General features: G+C 33.9%; 1 protein-coding gene and 1 non-coding gene across 2 annotated transcripts; both read left to right on the plus strand.

Moving 5' to 3' along the window:
- Positions 1–5,041: 5,041 nt before the first annotated feature.
- Positions 5,042–5,850, plus strand: LOC122301596 (protein RADIALIS-like 3). Its single transcript, XM_043113007.1, has 2 exons — positions 5,042–5,467; positions 5,657–5,850. Exon 1 carries the CDS (start codon positions 5,181–5,183, stop codon positions 5,463–5,465), a length of 285 nt encoding a protein of 94 aa, XP_042968941.1. The 5' UTR covers positions 5,042–5,180; the 3' UTR covers positions 5,466–5,467; positions 5,657–5,850.
- A 12,608-nt stretch (positions 5,851–18,458) lies between these two features.
- On the plus strand, positions 18,459–18,565 carry LOC122294136. The gene has a single exon (XR_006237531.1). It is a non-coding gene; the product is annotated as a small nucleolar RNA R71 (small nucleolar RNA).
- The last annotated feature ends 6,625 nt before the right edge of the window (positions 18,566–25,190 follow it).

Below are 25,190 nucleotides of genomic sequence, written 5' to 3' on the forward strand. Positions count from 1 at the left end.
AAACAATAAAGATAAAATTCTCAATTTTATTTTTTAATTTTTTCTTCTTTATTTTTTTTCAATCTCTATCATACTGATAAATGGGCAATCAGGCTGTATTAATACTCTTAATATATTGAGTTAAGTAAACTTTATATGTTAAAAGAAGAGTTTTAAACAGATAATATGAATTAGTTCTTTCTAGCTTGTGAAATGACATTTTACCCCTTAAGTACATATATTTAAACTCATGTTATTGGACTGGCTAGCATTTGATTAAACTTACTATTAACCCATTGCAAGATTGAGGCCCGGAAATAGGTAAATCAACCAAAAGAAAAGAAGGGGTGCTTCTAGAAGAGAGTTTTGCTACAAATGAGCCACTATTCACATTACATATTCCATATTTATAACTTTTTATAGAATGTGGGAGTATTTTTTATAAGGTGTATGGATGTTTTTCATAAGATGTGGGATGTGGATGGTGAATAGTGGCAGATGAGCAGAATTATTATCAAGAAGAAAGACTCGAGACCAAGCAAATGATGGAGGAGAGAAAATCAATTATGCAGATGAAAGAGGCAAAATCTATGATAAGGAGAGAGAAGAAATGGAAGGGATTCGAGTATAAAAGAAAAGAAGATTTCGGAGAGATAGAGTTAGTTAGAGTTTTACGTTGTTTTTGTTCTTACATTTCTGAGAGGCATTTTCATGATTTAGAGGGTTTTATCATTTTGGGTATTTTTCTAGATTAACAATGGTGATGTTCGGCTAATTCAAAGGCTTGGGTTACGGTAAAACTTTTTATTGTTTTCCATTATTTGTTGGATTATCTGTAACTTTGATTTTCATACCTTGCTTTCTCTGAAACTGAATTCTTAAGAGGGAAAGTTAAAGAAATCTCTTACTCTTATTCTTATTTTGTTGCTAACACAAGACATAGCAGAATCTTAAATTTAATCAAAGGTTTTTATCAGTCGAGTGTTACATTAATTTTGGTTGATGCTTAGTGAGGATATCCTATTGTACGAAGTGGCATGTTTACTTGAACTTATATTTCTCACACTTTGTTTTATTAATATCTTGATTGGGTTAGTAAAAGATGAGTAGCAATCCTATTGTCAAATTTATTCTACAAATTTTGTTAACTTTTAGCTACTAAGTTGCAATTCTGTTTGTGTTTTGATAAAACTGAAATTACATTTTAGCATCTTTTGAACCATTTAATGTTTAGAAACCAAATAGTTCATGATTTAGTTCATCTTTCAAAACAAAAATCATAGATCCCAGATACTCCAAGCTCAACCATATATTTCATCGGCAACAAATCCTTCACATAACCATAAAAAATTTGTACATATCATTTTATTATCTCCCTTTTCACATTCAACATAAGATTTTTACAATATACTTTCAAAAAATGTTTTGATTTTCTTTTGTCTTTGTGGAATACGATTCTGGATTTATCTTTGATACAATTTAACACTTTCACACTTGGAAAATCCCATTTTAAATCACATCACATACCTATGTTGATGAATTGTTTTGATGAAAGTATTTGCCCTCACTTACTAAAGGTCTATCTAGAAATACAATAGTTATAAGGTATTATATTAAAAAAATTATATTCTAATAATATTTTATTCAACTTTCATTTTATCTATGTAACCAAACAAGACTAAGAGTTTATTATCGAGTTTCTAGCAAATCCTCTCCAACATGCAACAAAGCCTGAGAATTCTCTACTACTAAAAACTTCAAAAAATCTGAAAAAAATTTAGTTTAGAAGAAATAAAACCAAGAAAATTCGAGTATGTATACACATACGGGCAAAAGAATCATTGGTTTGTTTTTATAAATCATCATATCTCACCTTATTTCACCAAAAAATTATATATTTTTAAACTTCTAAATAAAATATAATAAACAATTCAATTTTTTAACATGGTAGAAGTATTCCTAGATAAGCTTTGTTACTCATCATTCACAAACACCACACAATACATTTATTTTTATTTATTTTATCTATTTTTTGTTTTATTCTTCTTAAACTTTTTGAATTTTTCTACTCATTATTCATACACCACATTTGATAAGAAAATAAAATAAAATAAAATGTGATGTGTAATATACGAAGATGATAAGTAGAATTTTTCTTCTTAGATATATTAATCATATTTTTGTACCCTATGGTCTTGCTTTTGGAAAAATGCTATTAAGACTAAATATTTTCTAATTTCATATTTTTAACATTTTTATTTTATCATTACTTAATCGTTAAATAAAATACAAAATTAATAAGATTTTTATTTTTAACAAACTTTAAAATAAAAATAATATTTAAATATTACATTCAAATATTTTTTTAACTTTATCTAATCACCTTCACAAATCTCAATACAATACTTAGTTTAAAATATAATTTTGTTTAATGTTTTTTTTTTCTTATTTTCCAAAACTTCAAAACTCAATAAAATATCTTCATTCTAATAATTTTATTACTATTTATAATATTTTAAGATAGTTTAAACATTTCCAAACAAAATTCCAATTTCTAGTCATACAGAATTGCAGAATCATAAAATTATTTGACAAAATTGTAGATGCAATTAGTACTGCCGGTAGTTGGAAGCATAATCCACAAAAAACTAATCCGCGTAGGTTCTGAAATATGAGTTATTCTACGGATACCGAATAATTTACTCGATAATTATTTTGAATAGTCTATTTTATTTATTTTTCTTTTTTTAATGTATTTTTTAATCATTATAAATATTTTTTTAAAAAATAAAAAAATTATAATATTATTTATTTAAAAATACTTACTTAATTACTAAAAGGAAAAAAATTCAGGATAGGACACTCATTTGGGACAAATAATATTTCTCCTGAAATATTCCTAGTACTTTTGGGTCTTCATACAGAAAAGTGGACTGGGCATGAACTGTGCTCAGCTAAGCATGTGCAATTATTATATATGCAACTTATGCTTAATTAATTTATAAACAAACCCTCTCTCTCTCATTTAGTGAGTAGTTTAATGATTATGTCGGCTTTTATGTTGATAGCCATAAAGGCATGCACTGCTTTAATTTGTAGCGTTATCCCTCTAAAAGTGGTCATTCTGTATTAATAATAAATCCAAGTCGTGAATCACATTAGTCAACAAACATGCATGTTCCTTACCAAGTGACGAGTAGAGACGTATTCATAAATTAAATAAATTGATGACCGAAAAATTTGTCCTAAAACAAGTTGATAAGAGGAGATAAATTTTATTATTTGTTTTAAATTTTAATATTCCTCTCATGTTGGTTAGACTTTTCTTTAATAGATAGTCTAATATGTAAAATATTTAAATAAATAGAATAAAATTTAGAATCATCTGCTCTAATATCATGTAAAATTTATGAACCTAATCCATCTCATAAAATCAGTTCTACAAGAAAGGATTGTATGCCTATATTTATAAACGTGTCCACAATCTTATCCAAAAGTTATATAGGATTCTATTCCTCAACAAAAAATGTCATTTTGTTCATTTGATATAAATATATATATATATATATATATATATATATATATATATATATATATATATATATAAATATATATGCATGCAGCTCCATATCCTCAATCCCCCTTATTAAAAAAAAGTAATTTTGTTGGTTATGTTATTTAAAATGAAATCCTAGGTAGCACTTGATTTTTTTTCGTTATCTTCCATCAATGTCCCGTTTTATTTAGCCTCATGCATGCCATAGTATTTTCATTGTTAGTACTGTATTAGTCTCACTATTTGTTGTATTATATATCAAGAACGTCTAGGATTGAGGCCAGAAGTTCCATCAGCTAGAAGGAAAAACGCTTATTCCTGGTTAAGTATTTGTGACGAAAACGATCATATGCGATGAGAATGAATTAATTTTTGTCTTAAATATCTGACCACGATTTAGGATTTTTCTTGTAGTGCATGCTCATACAATTCAACGAATTTTGTTGGTATTTCAACCAATGGAAGTATATATAAGGGGTGATTGTAAGTTGTAATTTCTGGAGTACCGGACAAAGAAAATTTTCCGACTATCAGAGCATCTTCTTCTTTTCCATTGACTTTAATATACATGCAACCATGCATGTTTAGCTAGTGTTCTAAGATCTCTTTTCAGGGAATGGAGGGTCGCATTAATTTGCATTGTCAATGGCGAGAATGGAACCAGATTCCAACCTGCTATGCCCTAGCATTTTAACATGCTCTGGATCCAACATTAACGACCAACAGCGACTATGGAATGCGACATAGTTACAAGAAAACAGCCTCTTCAACTGCAAAAACATATCTCAGCTAGGGCTCTTTGTAAATTGAGATGCAGATCAAACGTGAGAGAGAACGACAGTGTTTGATCTTCCTGGAATGTCAGCTAACATGATCAATATCTTTACAAATGCATATATTTGTATTTTTTAAGCATTTTTGGTCTTCCCATGTCCTTTTTGTGTTCATCTATGTTCACTGTTTGCATTAATAATAAAGGTAGTTAATTTGTAAAGATATTGATGTTCGGGAAAGCAAGAACAAATCAAAGACATGCATTATACTAACTGATATCTCATCATAGGATAGTGGGTTCATTGTCTTCAAGAACGTTTAAAACTCTTAAAATGCCCTCCCTCACATTGTTTATAAATAAGAGTAATGTTATATACAGTTATAGAGTTTGTAAGTGTTATGCAGTTAGTTTGAAAAAGAGTGAGATGTACTATTATAAAATCAATTTGTTTTCATATGAATCTTATATTTATTTATTTTTTTAAAAATGATTACACGACGTTTGCGTACTCACGACTATAACTATCATTTCTCTATATTATATTCGAAAATAGTACTCAAAATTACAGTAAAATTTTTATTTTTTTGTGTTCTTTTCATACCTCATTTAATATGCCAACTTGTACCACTCGCGTTTCCACTCTTGAGTAGTATTTCCAGGCACATTTTCTTTCCTATTCATTTCTTGACTTTTGAGCCTTCGAGTTTTCTATCTTCACTCTTTACACATGTTTCACGCTTTCTACACAGCAAGGGCTCTAGCTTCCCCATAAACCTTCCCTGCCTTTGGTTTCCATCCAATTTCTTCTTTCATTCTACCCATCACTCTGTCCTGCTCCTGCTCTGTATCTCTCAGTCTCAGCTCAAGAAAATGGGATCTAGCCCCCTTTCTTCCCCCAACTCCAATCTCCCATGGACTGCCAAGAAAAACAAACTGTTCGAAAATGCTTTGGCAATATATTGCAAGGAAACTCCAGACCGTTGGCACAATATAGCAAAAGTGATTGGAGGGACGACAGAAGAGGAAGTAAAGAGGCAATATGAGATCCTTTTGGAGGACATCAAGTGTATTGAGTCAGGGAAAGTGCCCTTTCCTAATTACGGGGAAATAGAAGCAAGCAATAATGGATTAAATGACATCAGAAATCAAGAATAGAGGTAACACATGCACTTTTCCTTAATTTTAGACCCTTTCCTCAACGTATATAATCCAAAACAAGTCCAAACATCTAAGATTTTCTCTTTTTGTGCTTGACTCGGTCAGTGTTCTTACCTATTATTTCAAATAAGGACTCACTAATGACACTTTGCTCCCTTTTGATTCCTTGTTTTCTTTTGGCCATGTAGGCTGAAGAACAAAGAGCTCGAATAGGGAAGTATTACCAGCAGTAGAGACCAGTTTTTTCATCTAGATATGGATGTAGGCCGTAACCATTGACTAGTATATTTTTTTTCCTTCTTATGTAAGCTTTCTCTTGTACTAAATATACCAAGGATATCCATGAAATCTATGCTTGAGTATTTGTTCATTCTCGCTCAAATATGAGTCAGAAACTAAAGTGCGCCTTACACGGCCTATTACCTAAAACATTTATCAGTCATTTCATGATATACAGAAAACCATGTATAGCAAGAAACTTGAATTTGTAGAAATGTGAAGAACTCCGAAAAGAAAATGGCTTTAATTGGCAGACTGGCCTAGCTAACTGCATAAATGAACATGTCTACTTTCAAACATAAAAGTTTCAGAATCTCACCTAATATTAATCCACGGCCAACTGATATCTAATGCACCCACGCGCTTCTCAGGAGAACGAATTTTGGAGGAGAGGGGGAGAGGGAAAAGGGGCTAAACCAAAAGATTAGCTACTCAGGGACGAAAGTGTCAATATGCCCAAATCGAATGCAGATACATGCATGCTGCCCCCATCAAGCTACATAGAACATTTAGATAACATATCGAGATATATACCTATATATGTGTGTGTCTATGCATATATACATGAGTTTTGATACAAAGACATGGGAAATTCATATGTTAGGGAAAAACTTTAGGATTTTGTTCTCCAATATACTTATGAGACCGGGATTAGAATAAGGCTGTAATGTGCTGGCTAATAAAGCTCATGTCAACACTTAGATTGTTATGTGCGAGTACTAATTTTTTTTTTTTTAATTTTTCTTTAGAAGTTATTAGAGGCGTATAGGAACTGATGGGACCAACTGTCGCCAAAGGGAACCAGCCACCAGAGTTAGGAACCGGTCGGAACCAATCGGCCCGCAGTAGGAAATATAAAAAACTGATGTCGGCCTATTTAGTCCTAATTTGAACTAGGTTCAAACTGCCGAACCGACTAATCTATATATATATGTATTAGGTAAAACGATACCATTTCACTTAAGTGATTTAAAGGGCATCGTTTTACACCAAACCTATAGAAAACAATATATAAGTGAAACAACACTGTTCAGTTTAATACACCAAATGATGTTGTTTAGATCTACGGTTTAATAATCCCTCTCCTCCCCATCCTCTTCTTCATCCCGATTGTCCTCTTTCTTTCTTCTCTCTCCTCTCTCACCCCACAGCCCTCCTCTCCCCTCTTCCATGCCGCTTGGTGTTTGGCTTGTACTTCATCTCTTTAAGATCTCTCATCCTCGGCCTATCTCTTAGCTATCTGAGCTCTCTCCTCTCTAAAACATTTCTTGGAGGTCGAGCGAGCTCTCTGTCGTTCATGCCAAGTTCTTTGAAACGTCCCTCACCTCTCTCGTTCTCCTCTCATCTCTCCCGTTCACCTCTCCTTCTGAGTCTTTGTTATGAATTTGTGATTTTGTTTTAAAGTTTTAAATTTGTTGCGAATTTTGGTTGATTTGTTTTGAATTTGTGATATGTATTTGTGGATGGATTAGCAACTGATGGACCGACTATGGAATAGATCGCCGTAAGATTCTGGTCGGTTCTCTCTATCCTTGCTGGGCGATTTAGGTTGGCACCACTCCCTTAAAAACTATCTCTCTTATTCAAATCTGAATGAGTTATAGTTCAAGTTTAAGACTACTACTAACTCTAGAGTAAAAATTATTGTTTCGCTAAGTGAAAGTTTAATGAGAGCATACTTTTATGATGCATAATTGTAATGCCCCAGTCCTGGAGGTCTGGAGAATTAGCTACTATTATCTAAAATTTTCTCCGATAAAACAATAATGTATACTCCATAGATTCCATAAAAATATTAACTTATTTGTTCAACACAAATATCCATATTTCTCCACATGGATACCAAAGAAATACCTCAATAAAATAAACTAAAATCTCTACAAAGACTCGAAAATATTCATTACTCAAAATACCAAAACAACATCAAATAATAAATCTAGGACTCTCCAATAAATACTTGTACCATTTGACACTTATTTCTCTACGATTATCAAACCTTGCTAACACTTCCTAGTTTTAACTTCTAGCTGAAGTATCAAAATTGTCTGAAAAAAAATTGTAGTGATAATCGGTGAGTTATCAACAACTCAGTAAGTAGAGAACATATAATAGTATGTAAACATGAACATTTATAGAGTTCATAATGCAAAACAAAACTTTTTTTTTTCAGAATATAAAATCAAAATATGTTATAAAAAATATCAGAGCGAAAGTTCAAAAATATTTTTATTCAAAATTCTTTTGATATAGTATAACTGAAATATCATATCAGAAATAGAATTCCATATTTAACTTCCGTGATAAGGTTGTGTAAAGCCCAACGGCCAACTAAGTAGAAATAGAATGTAAAATCTTCTCTTTATTCATTCTCAAAGCCCCAAGTTTGGACACAGAAAAGATCACGTAGAAAACCACATTGTTTACAAAGTGGGTGCACCAGAAACAGAAGTCACAGTTTTACACCCGTGGTAAGGTCAGAACATAACTAAAACAAAATGTCATGCTAAAGACTTTTTGAGATTATATTATATCATATCAAAGTATAGAGCATATTCAGAACACAATATAATTAGATCATCGTTATTTAATTATGTACAAATTTTCATATTCGCTCTTTTTGTATAATTCAAAAACAAAATGTCAAAAATAACTCATGTTTACACTTATCGTGACAGAAAATAGTTTTCTTTTTCTAAAATGGAATTTCATGCGAATGAAGGTAAAATTATCAAGGTTGTTTTCAAGTTTTATTTTCATAACAGAACATGCACATTTATCATAAAATTAACCTCAATCCAGTCGTTTTATGTAAAATCTAGTATAAAAATCTCACTTAAATTTTTTATTTTCTCTAAATTGTTTCACAACAGTATTAAGGAAATATTAATCGTTACGTATAAAAATTGTAACATAACTTGCGTAAATTTCCAATTCAAGACGTCTCTCCAAATAAACTATTGTTCATACAATTTCCCTAAAGTCTAAAAATCCTCGAATCCTAAATTATCGCCTCTCCAAATAAATGTTGTTCGTACAATTTCTTGAAATAATTAATTCACCTCAACACCATAAATTACGAAAGTCGGCTTTACGCGGGGAGAGAGAGAGAGAGAGAGAGAGAGAGAGAGAGAGAGTGTTTACGAATCATGCAACGTGGGGGCTGCGGACAGTGGTGCAGGACGTCAACTGGGCGGCGTCTGACGGTGGAGCCTTGTTCTCCTGCGTCTTCTGTTGCTGCTGGCGGTGGCGTCATGGCCTCAACTGTGGCTCTCGGTTTGGGGAACAATTGCTCTGTTTTTCTTGCTCAAAACAGACTCGTACGGTTCTTTTACGCAGGTGGTTGCTGGTGCTCGGCGTCTCACCTGGTGGCTTTCGATGCAGCTTTTCATGAGATAAGGGTGGTGGCGCACGGCGGGGTTTGGGCTTTGATGATGGTGGTTGATGCTCTGTGCTGTGTGATCCGTGTGCTTGGTATAAGGGGCGGCTACTGGTTGTTGCCGTGTGATTGAGGTGGCTTGTTGGCTCTCCAAGGTGGCAGCGGCGTGGTGTCTAGCGCAACGTGTATGGATGGGGAGTGTTTCATGGTGGTTGGCCGTGTCCTCGACGTGGTGAACATGCGAGTGCATGATGCTGCCATTTGGTCACGTTGCATGGTTGCTGGGCTTTTCCTGGAAGTGGAGGCGTGGAGATGCTGGTTGCGGTTTGGGGCGTAGGGTGGTTTTTAGGGAGGAACAGAGGTTTGTGGTTAGAGGGGAATTACAATGGCAACTGCTTGCTGGATGAAAGCTCACAACTCTAGGCACTTGAGGATGAAGAGGATTTACGTGCATGGGTCTAAAAGCAATGCTACCTTCAGTCTTCATTCGGGACTATAATACATAATTAAAAGTAATTTTATCTTTAAAATTTTTTAAAATTATTAAAATATCTCTCTTAAAATATATATATATATTTTTTCATTTAATAAAGACTCTATACATACAATTACAACTTTGAGACTACAGATAAAATTTCTCGTAGATGTAAATATATAGAAGGCAGTGGGTTTAAGGAATTTTATCAAGAAAGGGACTCAAAATTGTAACCAAATTGGACATGCTCAAGGGCTTAAGACTTCATTAATAAACTGGCCATAATCCTCATGTCCAAAATAGATCCATCGCGCAAATGATCTTCGGCCTTTAGAAAAAATTTGTTGGGCAAGTTCAAATTATATAGGCCCACTTGATCCCTGCTATAATAAAAAGACTTTTGTCCAATTAATGAATCAAAACTCTTATAATCTACCGTAAAAAAATTATGGCACGCAGTCTTTCCAAAATTTCCCGATTAATCTAATTTGAGCTTCTATGAATATTTACTCATTGATATTCTCCAAAATCAACTACACCTCATAGATTTAAAAATAAAATAAAATTTTGGCCTATGAGCCAAACTAAGCTTCAATAAATAATAATTTGTGGGCTTATTTACTATAGCTCATTTAATCTATTTTAGGTCTAATAATTTATCCATCTTTCATCTTAAATAAACTAAGTCGGGTCGTCACAATAATAATAATTTATTGTCTGAAAGTATCTCTCATATTATATTATTTTTATTATTAAAAAATAGTGAGGGAGTGTTAATATTTTTTTAATAAACATAACTTTTTTGTAAAAACCTTTTTTTAATTTCTAATAATGGCGGATTTTGAATTTCATTTAGTGATTAAGATTGAGAGGTAGTTAATCGTTTGCGTTTGAGTGCATATTAAAGTTCTCAGATCAGTTTTTTTTTTTTTAATAAATTTATTATTATTATTTTAAAATGATTATGTTGATGTTGGTTAACGTGTAAGCTGCTCTTTTTTTTTGAAACAAAAAGACCATATATTGATGTAGAAATGCAACGATAGATAAACACAGTCAATATTACATAGACTGTTCTAATTATACAGTCGACATAATCTGCATTAGACCATCTTCAATTCAGATTTGCTCATTCTCATAATCTAAAGCTAACTTTGCTAACTGGTGAGCAGCATAATTGGCCTCTCGAAAACAACTTGCCATTGAGGCCAAATTCTTAACATACTTCGAGCATTCAAGTAAAATTAATGTTCTTACTTTTATTGCCCATTACCCTTTTTTTAAATGTCCAATTAACTAGGCAACGATTTAACTCCTTCGGATTTCTTTCTCTTAAATTTTGGAGCAAGTCCTGGAACGTATATGGTATTAACTTTTTGGAATTCATGGAGTGGTTATAAAAAGGATCAGAAGTGTCCTTCAACGTTTAATTATTTTTTAAGAAACACTGTACGAGAAGTGTGTATTTTGAGATGTTTTGAAGGAAGTTCCGTGTGATAGAATATAAGAACAAAACAGAAAAACCTTGCTGAAAAAAATCTTTATTCAGTGGTGCCTATCTTTTCGTACGAGTGAGAAGAGTTTCGTGATAAGAGAAAGCTGGATTTATAGTGTGAATTTAAGCTCAATGCCGAGTTAGTTCGAACTATACGATAGTTAATTGAATTGTTATATCTTAAAAGAGATAAGTTAAGAGGAAGTCTGCCCTACCAGCTAATTTCAAATTTTTTATATCGTAGATGGTTTGAATTCTCCTTAAAGAGAACGAGGCTTCCGTCCTCAATCTAAATTGACTTTCATTTCCATTTTAATTTCATTATAATTTATATTTTATTATTGTGTATTTTAACGACAAATATTACGTACCAATTACCCTTTAGCACCCATGTGCACATTCTCCTCGTATGTGAGAAACTAGCCTCATTTATTCGTTTGGTATTGAGACCCGATCCCGTACAACGTTTTCTCAATCAATTTGAGACATGCAGTTTCTTTTGATCTTAGAAGACTAGTTTGAATATCATAGGCTTGTTTAATAGTTTCAGTGACTTGAATTTACTGCAACTTCTTAATTGATGTCTATATGCATATCCTTGCTGAAATTTCCAATGTATTCCTGTAAACTACAAAATTGTCTACCAATTTCTTTGAACAAATTAGTTAGATCTCAATTATCAAGATTATAAAACGAATAAAATATTTTAAAATAAATAATCAACTTTGTAAGACATAACGATTGGTTACAAAGGGAAACCCTTTAAAGAACTCTTTAAAGGTAAAATCCTATGGGGCAGCCAAACTCAAAAAAATCAATCTTATTATTTGAAGAACAATTACAAGCAATCATCAATCACAAAACGTTTGCAATTTGACTCTCTTACTTGCCTAGACAAACGACTCGTTTTTCTTCTACCGCAGTAACAGCCAGAACCTTTAGCGATCTTCAAATGTTGACTTCCCTTCTGGAACTCCAGATGCTGAAATCCAATCGATGTTACTTCACACTCAAAGCACGATTATACTCAAGAAGAGATGAAAAACCCAATGAAAATTTTCAAGTGAAATTTCTCTCATAAATGCTCAGAATATACTCTCTAGAATTCGTGACTCAACATTGTTTAGAGATAATTCTTGACTAATATCTGTTTAGCTTTCTTCTGGATAGATACAGATCTACCAGGACTCGATTTTAACCTCAACGACTTAACTAAACAACACCTAAGACTTCTATATAGACTTAACATTGTTTAGAGATAAATCAATAATTATTTTACATTCATCCAACAATTTCAAATATAATGAATGATAAGATAAGCCTTATCATATAGTCATCTAATTCTAGCCAATTTTTATCTCTACAATCTCCCCATTTGGCAGATTGGTGACAAAACCAACTTGATGAATGTAATATAAAATCTGTCAAAAGCATAAATAGCAAACCAAGAAACCGAGTAGAAATTCCAAGCAAATAATCAAGAATAAAAACTTATGCCCAGCAAAAATAAATTTTCTCCCCCTCAATAAATTCATTTTAGCAAATTTATTAAACTCCCCTTAAATTTTACAATACCAAAATATTTCAACATATTTCAATTTGGTCTTCCAATACTCCCACTTTTTGTTACTAATCTGACAAAACACAAAAGAGAATAAATATCACTTATGTGTGCCAAGATGAAGATACTAAGAAAGACATGATGAACAACTCTCATGTATCTCAACTTTTCATGTATTAAATGCACCTAATGTATGAGCATGAATGTATGTCAAACAATAAGTGATTAAGACAACTTAGTTGAAACAAAAAATCAAACACTTGGTGGGCATATTATGAAAACCAAATGACAAAGGCTAAGAACCCACTCAAAAAACGTCATCAATATATGCATAAAATAGATATAACAAAAAAACAACTCATTTACGGGCAACTCAGCTCAATAGAACAGCCCAATGCTTCTTATAAACAACCCACAACTCAGACTCCATCTATCTACATGACGAGCATAAAACTAGAAAAAGAGAAAAAAAAATCAGTGGTTTCAAGTAGACTTACCATGATGGTGGAAAATGAAGAGATGATGTATGTAATCTTGAGTAAAGAGAGACGAAAGGGAGTGAAAAAGGGCACCGTGAAATGGGTCTTGAGAATGACTTATGTTTCGGAGGCTGGGAGTAAATGAGAGAGGCAGCAGAGGTTTTAAGTCTTTAAATCCTTAAGGCTTTTAAGACCCGTGCACGTGCTAAGCCATAAAGTCCCACTAGGACTTATGCTATTGTTTCATAATACAATTTTCAGACTTATCCAATACCCCATATTGACGAAAAAAACTTTATATTCATATTTTTGTATTTATTTTATATAAACAAAAATAAATAGAGATTAGAAAAAGTAAAAATAACAAAAAATTTGAACTTTTTATTTTTATTTTTTATATATAAATATATAAATAAGCAATAGGGCAAGTAACATGCTTAGATGCATCTTAGTTCAAACATAGTGTAACTTACAAAACAAATTCAATAGAGTACACCCTCTTATTTGCAACAATTACTATGAATGTTCATTCCTCATAAGATTATCAATGTCAAAGTTCATGTGAGTGTGTGAGTAAGCAAATTTATTTAGGGTTGACCGGTGCAAAACTGCAAGTGCACAGTATCGTAGTTTTGTAGTAAAGTAATAAGAAGAATATCGTCCTCAGGGATTGGTACCTTACTCTTGCCAAATACCAAAATTATACTAATCTCAATTTTATCTAGAGGAATCGCTAAGGTTTTTGTAGTTGCAAATAAAACTAGATCAACTCAAAGAGAAATAAGCAAAGAAAATAAAACTGATGTTTGAAGATCAAATTCAATAGGGAAGAAAACTTCTAGGAAATCGATTTCACCTAATTCGTCACTATGCTTTTCTCATCCAGCTAACTTAATTTAACTCTCTTTTATTTATTAGCAAATCTCTAATTCATCCAAAAGCCTCTTTCGATAGTCAATTGGAAACGATTCTAGTTTATCAATTCACACAAGAGTATGCAAATTCAATAATCAAGAACGTAATAAGACCAATGATTTAATCACTACATAGGTTCATACAAGTCTTTCGATCTCTATACTTACCTATGCTGAAATATCCAAGATCTACCCTATGACTCCCTTTTTCGATAGCAAATCACAAGATTAATAATCATCTAATCAATGGCCAGTTAATTAGAAGCATTCAACTAAGAATAAATCAGATAAACAAAGAGAGAATTGCATTAAATTAGCATGGACAAACAAGCATAGTTCGGAATTAGGTTACATCGTTTTCCTAGAAAGAAGAAAATTTAGCTCATGCTAGAATTGGAATTCAACATAAACGAATTCACCATAATTGTTCTGAGAAGATGGGAAGAAGAAAATAAACACTGAAAAATCCTCCTTGCAGCCTCAACTGGTCGTCAAAAGCTCAAGGGAACGATTCAACGCTTTTCTCCCGTCCGTGCTCGTGTATGAATCCAACGTACGTGCAATAAATTGGAATTCCGTCTCCAAAACCAATGATTTGAATCCCTCTAGCTATGTTTTTCTCTCCCAAAGAGTGTTCTCCAGTCAAAAATCGCGGCTCTAGAGTGAAGAATGGCCTTTTATATGGTCCCATGGCGGAAAACCTAAAATCTGTCAAAATACGATGTTCGCTCGAGCGGGGTGTCGAGCGCGCGTCGAGCGTTCGACTCTGCCTGATTTCGCTTGAGCGTCCTATCGAGCGCATATCGAGCGTTCGACTCTGCCTGATTTCGCTCGAGCGGCCAATGTCTCCGCTCGAGCGATCTTCGTTTTTCAGCAATCTGCTCGAGCTCCCTGTCGAGCGGCAGTTGAGCGTTTGAATCTGCCTGAATTCGCTCGAGCGGCCAAAAGCCTCCGCTCGAGCGAACTTGTAAAATCTGCAATATGAAATTTTGCAAGCCATCAAATACCCCCAAACTTACAACTTTGTTTGTCCTCAAACAAAAAGAAAAACAAATGATAGTTTAGGCAATATCAACTCGACCCCAAAGAGAAGTATCATCACTCACCAAGCTTTTATGAATTTAGATTTCATCTCTAGTATCTTACTCTTTTAACATCAAAGATAGCAAGAAAATCAATCAAAAATTTTGCAATTTGTTAAGCAAGAGTTAGGCGTTTACTTCAACCTAAAGCTAAGACCTTGAGTGTGTGTGTGATATAGTCAATTTAACCTCAAACCACCTGCAAACTCAGATAAAAGTAGAACAACCAAAATCAGAAGCATTCTCCAAAACTTAACCCCATCAGTCCAATTTTCATAAATCCTCTCCACTAATGTAGTCAACACCAAAATCAAAGATCAAAAGGTCTTTATTAAGGTTGTAATGATAGGCCACAGGGTGAGGGTTAAGAAAGAACTGGATATGGGAAATTAAATCAAACTGGGAAAATACTTAGTGAAAAGAACATTAAAAGAGAAACTCACATGATTCAAATCATAGCTCTTTCTTGGCAGTATGCTCATACTTGTGGCATTATTATTGCTGTAATCACTGATGTAATACCAACTCTTCCCTTAACAAAATTTGAGGTAATTCACATTCCGCTTGGCTACTTCTTTTTCTTTTCTTTTCTTTTTCTTTTTCTTTTTTTTTTTTTTTTTTTTTTTTTTTTTTTCAATCACTTCCTTTCTTCTTCTTCTTTTTCTTTGATCAAACAGAGCAAACATAATACATTTCATCATGAAACCAATTTTCTCTTTCAAATGTAACTCTCCACCAAAGTATTTTCTCAAACTATCAACGGTAGATTCATTATTTTTCAGGCTTAGAGCGGGTATGGTTTATGTAGTTTAAAGAATCAATAAAGGCTCATGAAGGCTCAAGGGGGTTGACTATGGAAACACACCATGTAATGATGGTATGACATTTAGGACGGCTGGGAAAACTTTTTGGTTATGCCAAAGAAATGCCTAGATCATTTCTCTAATATTTGGTCTCGACTAGGATTTCGCCTCAAGGACCCATCAACGGATTCTAGCGCAAAGCAAAATCGAACCTCCCTCTTTCAATTAATTCAACTTCTTCTCTTCATAAGCAAAATGGAATAAGAGAAAAACGACTATGTGCTCAATTGTGTTCAAGGTCAAAGATTTAAACCAAAGTACCCACAAAACTTCACTTGACATAAAAGAAATTTTTGAAAATTTTTCTCAAAACCATCTTCAATCACAAATTTCAGAGTCATAGAGAATTCAATCTTACTCCAATGCATGCTTGGTAAGAGACTCAAACAACCCATCAACAACCCAAGACTTAGAAAACAAGAGGATCAAATAATTATAGAGTTTACACCCCCAAACTTAAACTAAACAATGTCCTCATTGTGATGCAAAAGTAAAAAGGATTGAAGAAATAAAGGAACTTCCCTGGTTTCATGGTGAACCTTCCGAGGTTTAAAAATTTTCCAGCTCTTTATTCTTGCTAAATAAACCTGCATCAAAAACCAATTTATTAAAACTTAAATAAATAAAGATGATAAAATAAATGAAAGAAATAAAGATAGATATATGAGTTGCCTCCCATAAGCGCTTGTTTTAAAGTCTACAGCCAGACTTTCCAATTTTCATCAATCGGGATCTCCAAAAGGAATAAGTGTACAGTTCCTCTCCACTTCATTGCTAAGTGATGTATCCTGCTGCAAGGCTTGTTCTAGGTGATTGGCTGGTGCATCTTCTTTAAAGGCCTTTTCTTCACATTGCTTAATGTCATCAACCCGAAAACAAGTGCTTGGCTCTTCTGGAATTCTCATGGCTTGGTAAATGTTGAACATAACTTCTTCCTTATTAACTCTCAATGTTAACTCACCCTTTTGAACATCAATCAAAGCTCTTCCCGTAGCCAAGAATGGTCGGCCAAGAATTAGTGGAACTTCTTCATCTTCTTCCATGTCTAACACCACAAAATCAGCAGGGAAGATAAATTTATTTACTTTTACCAATACGTCTTCTATGATTCCACGTGGATACTTGATGGACCGATCCGCTAGTTGCAAAGAAATTGTTGTAGGCTTCATCTCTTCAAGTCCTAATTTCCTGCAAACAGAAAGTGGCATAAGATTAATGCTAGCACCAAGATCACATAAAAATTTATCAAAAAATGAATTTCCAATAGTGCAAGGCAAAGTGAAACTCCCCGGATCTTTCAATTTTTGAGGCAATTTCTTTTGAAGAATAGCACTGCATTCTTCAGAAAGCTTCACTGTTTCAAACTCTTCCAATCTTCTCTTCTTGGAAATGATGTCCTTCAGGAATTTGACATAGTTTGGCATTTGTTCCAAGGCATCTGCAAAAGGAATATTAATGTGAATTTTCTTAAAGATATCCAAAAACTTAGAAAATTGCTTATCTAGTTTTTGCTTTTGAAAACGCTGAGGGTAAGGAAGTGGAGGAGCAAGAATAGGAGGATTGTCAGGAAATGAAATTGTAGGAGGCAAGTCGGTCTCCTCTAGTGTATCATTGACAATCTCCTCTTCTTCTACTTGATTTTTGCTTTGGCCATTGTTCGCAGCGGTAGGAGTGGACTTGCTCTCCTTTAATGGCGACCTCTCTATTTCTTTTCCACTCCTAAGTGTGATGGCCTTGCATTGTTCCTTTGGATTCACTTCAGTGTTGCTGGGAAAAGCTCCTCTTTGTTGGGCATTGATGGTAGTGGCTAGTTGTCCAATTTTCACTTCAATATTCTTTATAGCAGCTCCCATATTGCTACAATGAATCTCAATGTTGTCCAACCTTGAATCAGTCTTTTTAAACCTTGCATTAGTCTCTTGAACAAAGGAAACCATGGCATCCTCAAGTGACATCTTCTTCTCGCTTGGTTGGCTATCAAATCCTGGAGGATGTTGAGGTTGCAACACATTCTTGGTATTTCCATATGACAAATTCTCATGATTTCTAAGCCCTGGATGATAGTAATTTGGCATAGGATTACCACGATAGTTGTAGTTCCGATTGTTGACATATTGAACTTGTTTTTGACTCGCCTCATTGCTTGGAACTATCATACTTGTAGATGCTACATATTCTGTACTTTGTGGTATCCTTTGTGTTGTCAAGACTGAAATCTGATGAGATAGAGTAGCTACTTGAGCGGAAAGAGCTGCTATCGGCTCCAAGTCATGAATTCCAGCAACCTTCTTAGCCAAAGTCCTCTCAGTTGGCCATTGATAGTTGTTTGAGGCCATTTCCTCCAAAAGTGCAGTAGCACCTTCATCTGTCTTCGACATCAAAGTTCCACCAGAAGCAGCATCAACTATAGTTCGAGTTTGCCCATTTAACCCATTGTAGAACATCTGAACTTGCAACCAATCTGGCAATCCATGTTGTGGGCAACGTCGAATCAAGTCCTTATACCTTTCCCATGCTTCATAGAGTGACTCAAAATCATTTTGCTTGAACTGGCCAATCTCACTCCTGAGTTGGGCTGTTTTGGTAGGAGGAAAGAATTTAGCAAGAAACCTCTCAGCCATGTCCTGCCAATTAACAATGCTTCCCGGTTGTAGAGATTGTAGCCAACCTCTAGCCTTGTCCCTCAAAGAGAAAGGAAACAATCTCAGTCTAATGGTGTCTTCAGTAACACCATTGATCTTCACAGTATCACAAATCTCCAAGAACATAGCCAAGTGAATATTGGGATCATCAAGTGGCGATCCACTGAATTGAGCCTGCTGCACCATGCTAATCAAAGCTGGTTTGAGCTCAAAGTTGTTGGCATTTATTGGCTGGCGCATTATGCTCGAGTAATTTCCATTCACAACTGGCCGTACATAGTCCTTCAAGGTGCGTGGTAGTACCTCACGATCTTCTTCAGCCATGGCTAGTATCTTATTTCTTCTTAGTGATCTAAGAGTTCTTTCAATCTCCGGATCAACAGGAATAATATCACGAGATCTAGCACGGCGCATCCAACGTCAAAAACACACCTGTAGAACAAATTAAAACAAAATTCTAAATTAAAACCAAGATTACTTTGTATCGATATTGACAAAAAGAATAAGAATAAACCAATCCCCGGCAACGGCGCCAAAAACTTGACCGGTGCAAAACTGCAAGTGCACAGTATCGTAGTTTTATAGTAAAGTAATAAGAAGAGTATCGTCCTCAGGGATTGGTACCTTACTCTTGCCAAATACCAAAATTATACTAATCTCAATTTTATCTAGAGGAATCGCTAAGGTTTTTGTAGTTGCAAATAAAACTAGATCAACTCAAAGAGAAATAAGCAAAGAAAATAAAACTGATGTTTGAAGATCAAATTCAATAGGGAAGAAAACTTCTAGGAAATCGATTTCACCTAATTCGTCACTATGTTTTTCTCATCCAGCTAACTTAATTTAACTCTCTTTTATTTATTAGCAAATCTCTAATTCATCCAAAAGCCTCTTTCGATAGTCAATTGGAAACGATTCTAGTTTATCAATTCACACAAGAGTATGCAAATTCAATAATCAAGAATGCAATAAGACCAATGATTTAATCACTACATAGGTTCATACAAGTCTTTCGATCTCTATACTTACCTATGCTGAAATATCCAAGATCTACCCTATGACTCCCTCTTTCGATAGCAAATCACAAGATTAATAATCATCTAATCAATGGCCAGTTAATTAGAAGCATTCAACTCAGAATAAATCAGATAAACAAAGAGAGAATTGCATTAAATTAGCATGGACAAACAAGCATAGTTCGGAATTAGGTTACATCGTTTTCCTAGAAAGAAGAAAATTTAGCTCATGCTAGAATTGGAATTCAACATAAACGAATTCACCATAATTGTTCTGAGAAGATGGGAAGAAGAAAATAAACACTGAAAAATCCTCCTTGCAGCCTCAACTGGTCGTCAAAAGCTCAAGGGAACGATTCAACGCTTTTCTCCCGTCCGTGCTCGTGTATGAATCCAACGTACGTGCAATAAATTGGAATTCCGTCTCCAAAACCAATGATTTGAATCCCTCTAGCTATGTTTTTCTCTCCCAAAGAGTGTTCTCCAGTCAAAAATCGCGGCTCTAGAGTGAAGAATGGCCTTTTATATGGTCCCACGGCGGAAAACCTAAAATCTGTCAAAATACGATGTTCGCTCGAGCGGGGTGTCGAGCGCGCGTCGAGCGTTCGACTCTGCCTGATTTCGCTTGAGCGTCCTATCGAGCGCATATCGAGCGTTCGACTCTGCCTGATTTCGCTCGAGCGGCCAATGTCTCCGCTCGAGCGATCTTCGTTTTTCAGCAATCTGCTCGAGCTCCCTGTCGAGCGGCAGTTGAGCGTTTGAATCTGCCTGAATTCGCTCGAGCGGCCAAAAGCCTCCGCTCGAGCGAACTTGTAAAATCTGCAATATGAAATTTTGCAAGCCATCAAGGGTAGCAACTCTTTATTTTATATTTTTTTCAATATATTTTAATAATATTATCCATGAGTATTTTATTCTTATAGATGCTCTCAAGAGATTGTCACTCACTTCAAAAGTCAAACTTTATGCTAGGGCCTAAATACATGAGCATTTCCTCCAAACACTAGTTTGCACAATCCATTTTTTTTATGTCCATTTTTATTTCTCATCTTTTTCTACAATGATTAAAGCAACGATTCTTTCTATAAGGACTTAAGGAGATAGATCCGTGTAGGGTATTAGTCTTTTTCCTCAATGATTTAACACCGACTTTTTCTATATGGATCAATTCTTTGTGTTTGGCAAATGGAGAACTCTTTATAAATGTACTAGGTTCAACTAGTATTAGTCAATTCAAGGCATGAACTCTCTCTAAGATGAGCATCTTAATAACCAATATAAATTTCAATTATAATATGCATACATACAAGTTCATCACTGTGCATTGAAAATGAACTTTGCCAAAATGACTCATAGGGTTAGTATGCACAAAGTGAATTGCACAAAGTAGAGAGATGCATAGGTTCAAGAATTTACCATGTTAGAACACAAGTGCTCAAACTTTGACATATCAAACATGCACTTTCCTTAAAGAAAAGTTTTGAACCAAACCAGAAATTTTTTTTATATTATATATTTTTTTATTTAGAACTGAAAAACCGAAACATAAAAGCAAAACAGAAAAATAAAATGCATGTCCTAGACTAATGCAATAATATAAAGAATGCAAAAACATGCAAGTAGTCCTATCAATTAATGTGACATGGCATCTTCTTTGACCACCCAATTTGCTTTAAATTTTGGCCTATTCTTTTTATCAACATCACTTTGTATGATCTTTTCTTTATTTTGAAAGTAAAAATCTGCTAGTTCACCAAGTTTGAGACTTAAAAAATTGATTTGTTGACTCATATCACAAACTTGATTCTCTAGACTCTTTCATTTCCTTTTTGGATTTCTTTCACCTCCATTTTTCTTCACTTTATTCAAGTTAAAGCAATTTAGCTTTATATGACCAACAACACCACAATAATGACAATTAGGAATGAATTTACCATGCAGATTTTTTGAATAAACTGGCTTAGGTTCAGCATAATTTTGAAAACTTTTACCTTGACTTCTTTTAACAAAAACAATACCTTTGAAATTTGTGGCAGAGGATGATGAGACCAGTTTTTCTTTTCCCTTTGAAGTCGTGTACCCTAGGCTAGTTGTATCACTATTCATTTTTTGAACACTCAACATCTCTTCTGATTTTTGTGTTGCTGTTTTTTCTTGAATCTTTTCTAATTCATTTTCTAGTGCAATTTTTTGATCCTTTAATTTTGCTATTTCAATATCAGAAATTTTAATGCCTCAGACAAGTTATTTTTCTCTCTCTCCATATCAGTGAATTTCTTGTACAGTTTCATGTTGAGTTTCTTTAATTTGATCACTTTTTCACATACTTCATTGTAAGCTTCCTATAAACTCAGTTCTTGATTAGCATCAACAAGTGATACATCCGAATCACTGTAATCATAACTACTTTCAGATTTTGTTAGTGTAATTTCAGGAAAATTATTCACAATAGTAGAGAAAGCCATAAAAGATTTTTCACCATCAGAAGGTGAGTTTGAACTTTCAAAATCTGAACTATCGTTAAGTGTGACATTCAACACTTTTCATTTATTTTTCTTGAAATTTGGACACTCAATTTTTATATGACCATACCCAGAATATTCATGACACTATACCTTATCATTTTTCTCAGTTTTTTCTTTCTTCTAATTTTCAGATTCATTTTTCTTAAAAAAAAATATTTTTTCCTCGTTTTTGTTTACCACTCACCTTTTTATTAGACATAAATTTTCTGAATTTTCTCGCAAGCAGAGCAATCTCCTTATCATTTAGACTTTTTTTTATCAAAAAAATTCTCATGATTTTCTTCTATAGTTTTTAAGGCAATGGACTTACCTTTTTCTTACTTGAGGAAGTGAAGATTCATAAGTTTGTAAAGAACCTACTAGCTCTTCTACCCTCATTGCATCCAGATCTTTACTGTCTTCAATAGCAGTAACTTTGGGTCGAAATCTTTCAGATAAAGATCTTAGAATCTTCCTCACAATCCTTGAATCCTCCACCTTCTTGCCAAGGTTAAACCTAGAGTTCACAATATCATTCAGTTTAGTATAAAAATTATTAAAATTTTCGTCTTTCAACATTTTAATCTCTTCAAATTTTGAGATTTGCATCTGCAATTTCAAATTTTTTACTCTTCTTGTGCCTTCATGTGTAACCTCCAAAATATCTCAAACTTCTTTAGTAATCTCACACATGGAGATTTTTTTAAATTTTTCGGAGGATATATTGCCATGAAAATAGCGTTAAGTCCTTTGCTAGTCAAATTGCAATTGCTGATTTCATCTTTTGTCCAAGCATCTATAGATGTCATGGGTTTAGTCCATCCTCGTTCAACCGAATGCTATACACGTTCATCCAAAGACTTGAGAAAAGCCCTCATATGAACTTTCCAATAAGCATAGTTTTCTCCATCGAAGTATGGTGGAACATATAATGACGTCGACATGATCTACAAGGGCACGAATCATACTTGAATGAGTGAACCACGCTTTGATGCCAATTGAAATTCCCAATATACCCCTGTAAACCATGAAATTATCTACCAATTTCTTTGAACAAATTAGTTAGATCTCAATTATTAAGATTATAAAACGAATCAAATATTTTAAAATAAATAATCAACTTTGTAAGACACAACGATTGGTTACGAAGGTAAAACCCTAAGGGGTAGCCAAACCCAAGAAAGTCAATCTTATTATTTGAAGAACAATTACAAGCAATCATCAATTACAAAACCTTTGCAATTCAACTCTCTTACTTGCCTAGACAAACGACCCGTTTGTCTTCTACCACAGTAGCAACCAGAATCTCTGGCGATCTTCAAATGTTGACTTCCCTTCTAGAACTCTAGAGGCTGAAATCCAATCGATGTTACTTCACACTCAAAGCACGATCATACTCAAGAAGAGATGAAAATCCCAATGAAAATTCTCAAGTGAATTTTCTCTCATAAATGCTCAGAATATACTCTCTAGAATTCGTGGCTCAAACTTCTTATCGAGATACAAAACTGAATTCCTTTAAATAGAAACACTGGAAAAAGTTCCAGCCACAGTATGATTCTGCTGACGGTTAGCAACAGTCGCGAAGACGTGTTCCGACGGAGTGCTAACATTTCGTGATAACATTCTTCTGTCTTGACTAATCTCTGTTCAGTTTTCTTCTGGATAAATACAGATCTACGAGGACTCAATTTTAATCTCAATGAATTATCTAAACAATACCTAAGATTTTTAGATAGACTCAACATTGTTTAGAGATAAATCAATAATTATTTTACATTCATCCAATAATTTCAAATATAATGATAAGATAAGTGTTATCATATAGTCATCTAATTCTAACCAATTTTTGCCTCTATATTGGCTAATCTTAAATTTGACTAAAAAGTTATTAATTAGAAGCAATTTGGCTTTGCCACGGCAAGAAGAAATTAGTTTTAATTTGATGATAACTGCAATCTCGTCATGTTCTTGACGTCACATATTAATTTTTAGGAAAGAAGAGAAGCAAGCCACTCGAAAGCAGAAGGAATTGAAGCCTTTTGAGGTAGACGGTTGGTTAATATTGCATGGAAAAGAATCAATGATGCCATTTTTTTTTTAAAGGTAAAATCTTCTTCATTCAAATCACCAACTCGTAACAAATGAATAATACATAAACGAACCTCCTCCATATCTACAATCACATCAGATACAAAAATAGAAAGAGCATTTCTAACTAGAGTGTGTGCAACAATGTTAATATCCCTCTTGACGTGGTGTGCATACAGATCAATGAGCAAAGGACTGTAACTGGTCCTTGATGTCACTGATAAGCAATCCTGTTTTTGACCAAGCTGATTCCTTTTCCCTTTGAATTGCTTGGACAATCATATTTGCAGTGAATCCCCTTCTAAAATGATCTTGGTGAGTCCTAGTTGTAGACCAAACTGACACTTCAAAAGCTCCAGCAGCTTCTGCATGCCAACAGGATCAGGGTTATAAAATAAAAGAGAAATGAAAAGCATTGTAAAAGAAACATAAAAGGAGAATTGTCATTCTGCAGAAAAATGTTCTTAGACGTGTTTGCTTCATTAGTGTTCATGCCTTTATATAGGCAATCGGTTACATAGTAGACAAATAGAGACAGAAAATATAAAGGAATATTACAGCTGGAAGGGAATATTACAACTGTAAAAATAACAAACTCTACAGGAGAAAGAATATTCTTTAGCATTCCGTTTGTGCTGCTTCCTCTGAGGTGGAATTCTTTGCTTTATTTTTCTACTATGGTGCATTGGGTAGACATAGGTTAATACACCCCTGTGAGTCCAATGGGGTGTCAAGGACATTGAGACTCATCCTCAAAACAGAGAATCGATCAACAACTAGTGGCTTAGTAAAGTCATAAGCCAGTTGGTCTTTCCTGCTACAAAAACAGACTTGGAGAGTCTTGGCGGCCACCTTGTCACGTACAAAATGAAAGTCTATATCCATGTATTTTGTACATAAGTGATAGACAGGATTGGAGGTGAGGTATGTTGCGCCCAAGTTATC

This window comes from Carya illinoinensis, chromosome 1 (genome assembly GCF_018687715.1).
Source record: "Carya illinoinensis cultivar Pawnee chromosome 1, C.illinoinensisPawnee_v1, whole genome shotgun sequence".
Lineage (NCBI taxonomy): Eukaryota > Viridiplantae > Streptophyta > Magnoliopsida > Fagales > Juglandaceae > Carya > Carya illinoinensis.

Bases quoted from the DNA above. Each gene is read 5' to 3' on its own strand.
- LOC122301596 (XM_043113007.1), top strand. From the start codon at position 5,181: ATGGGATCTAGCCCCCTTTCTTCCCCCAACTCCAATCTCCCATGGACT.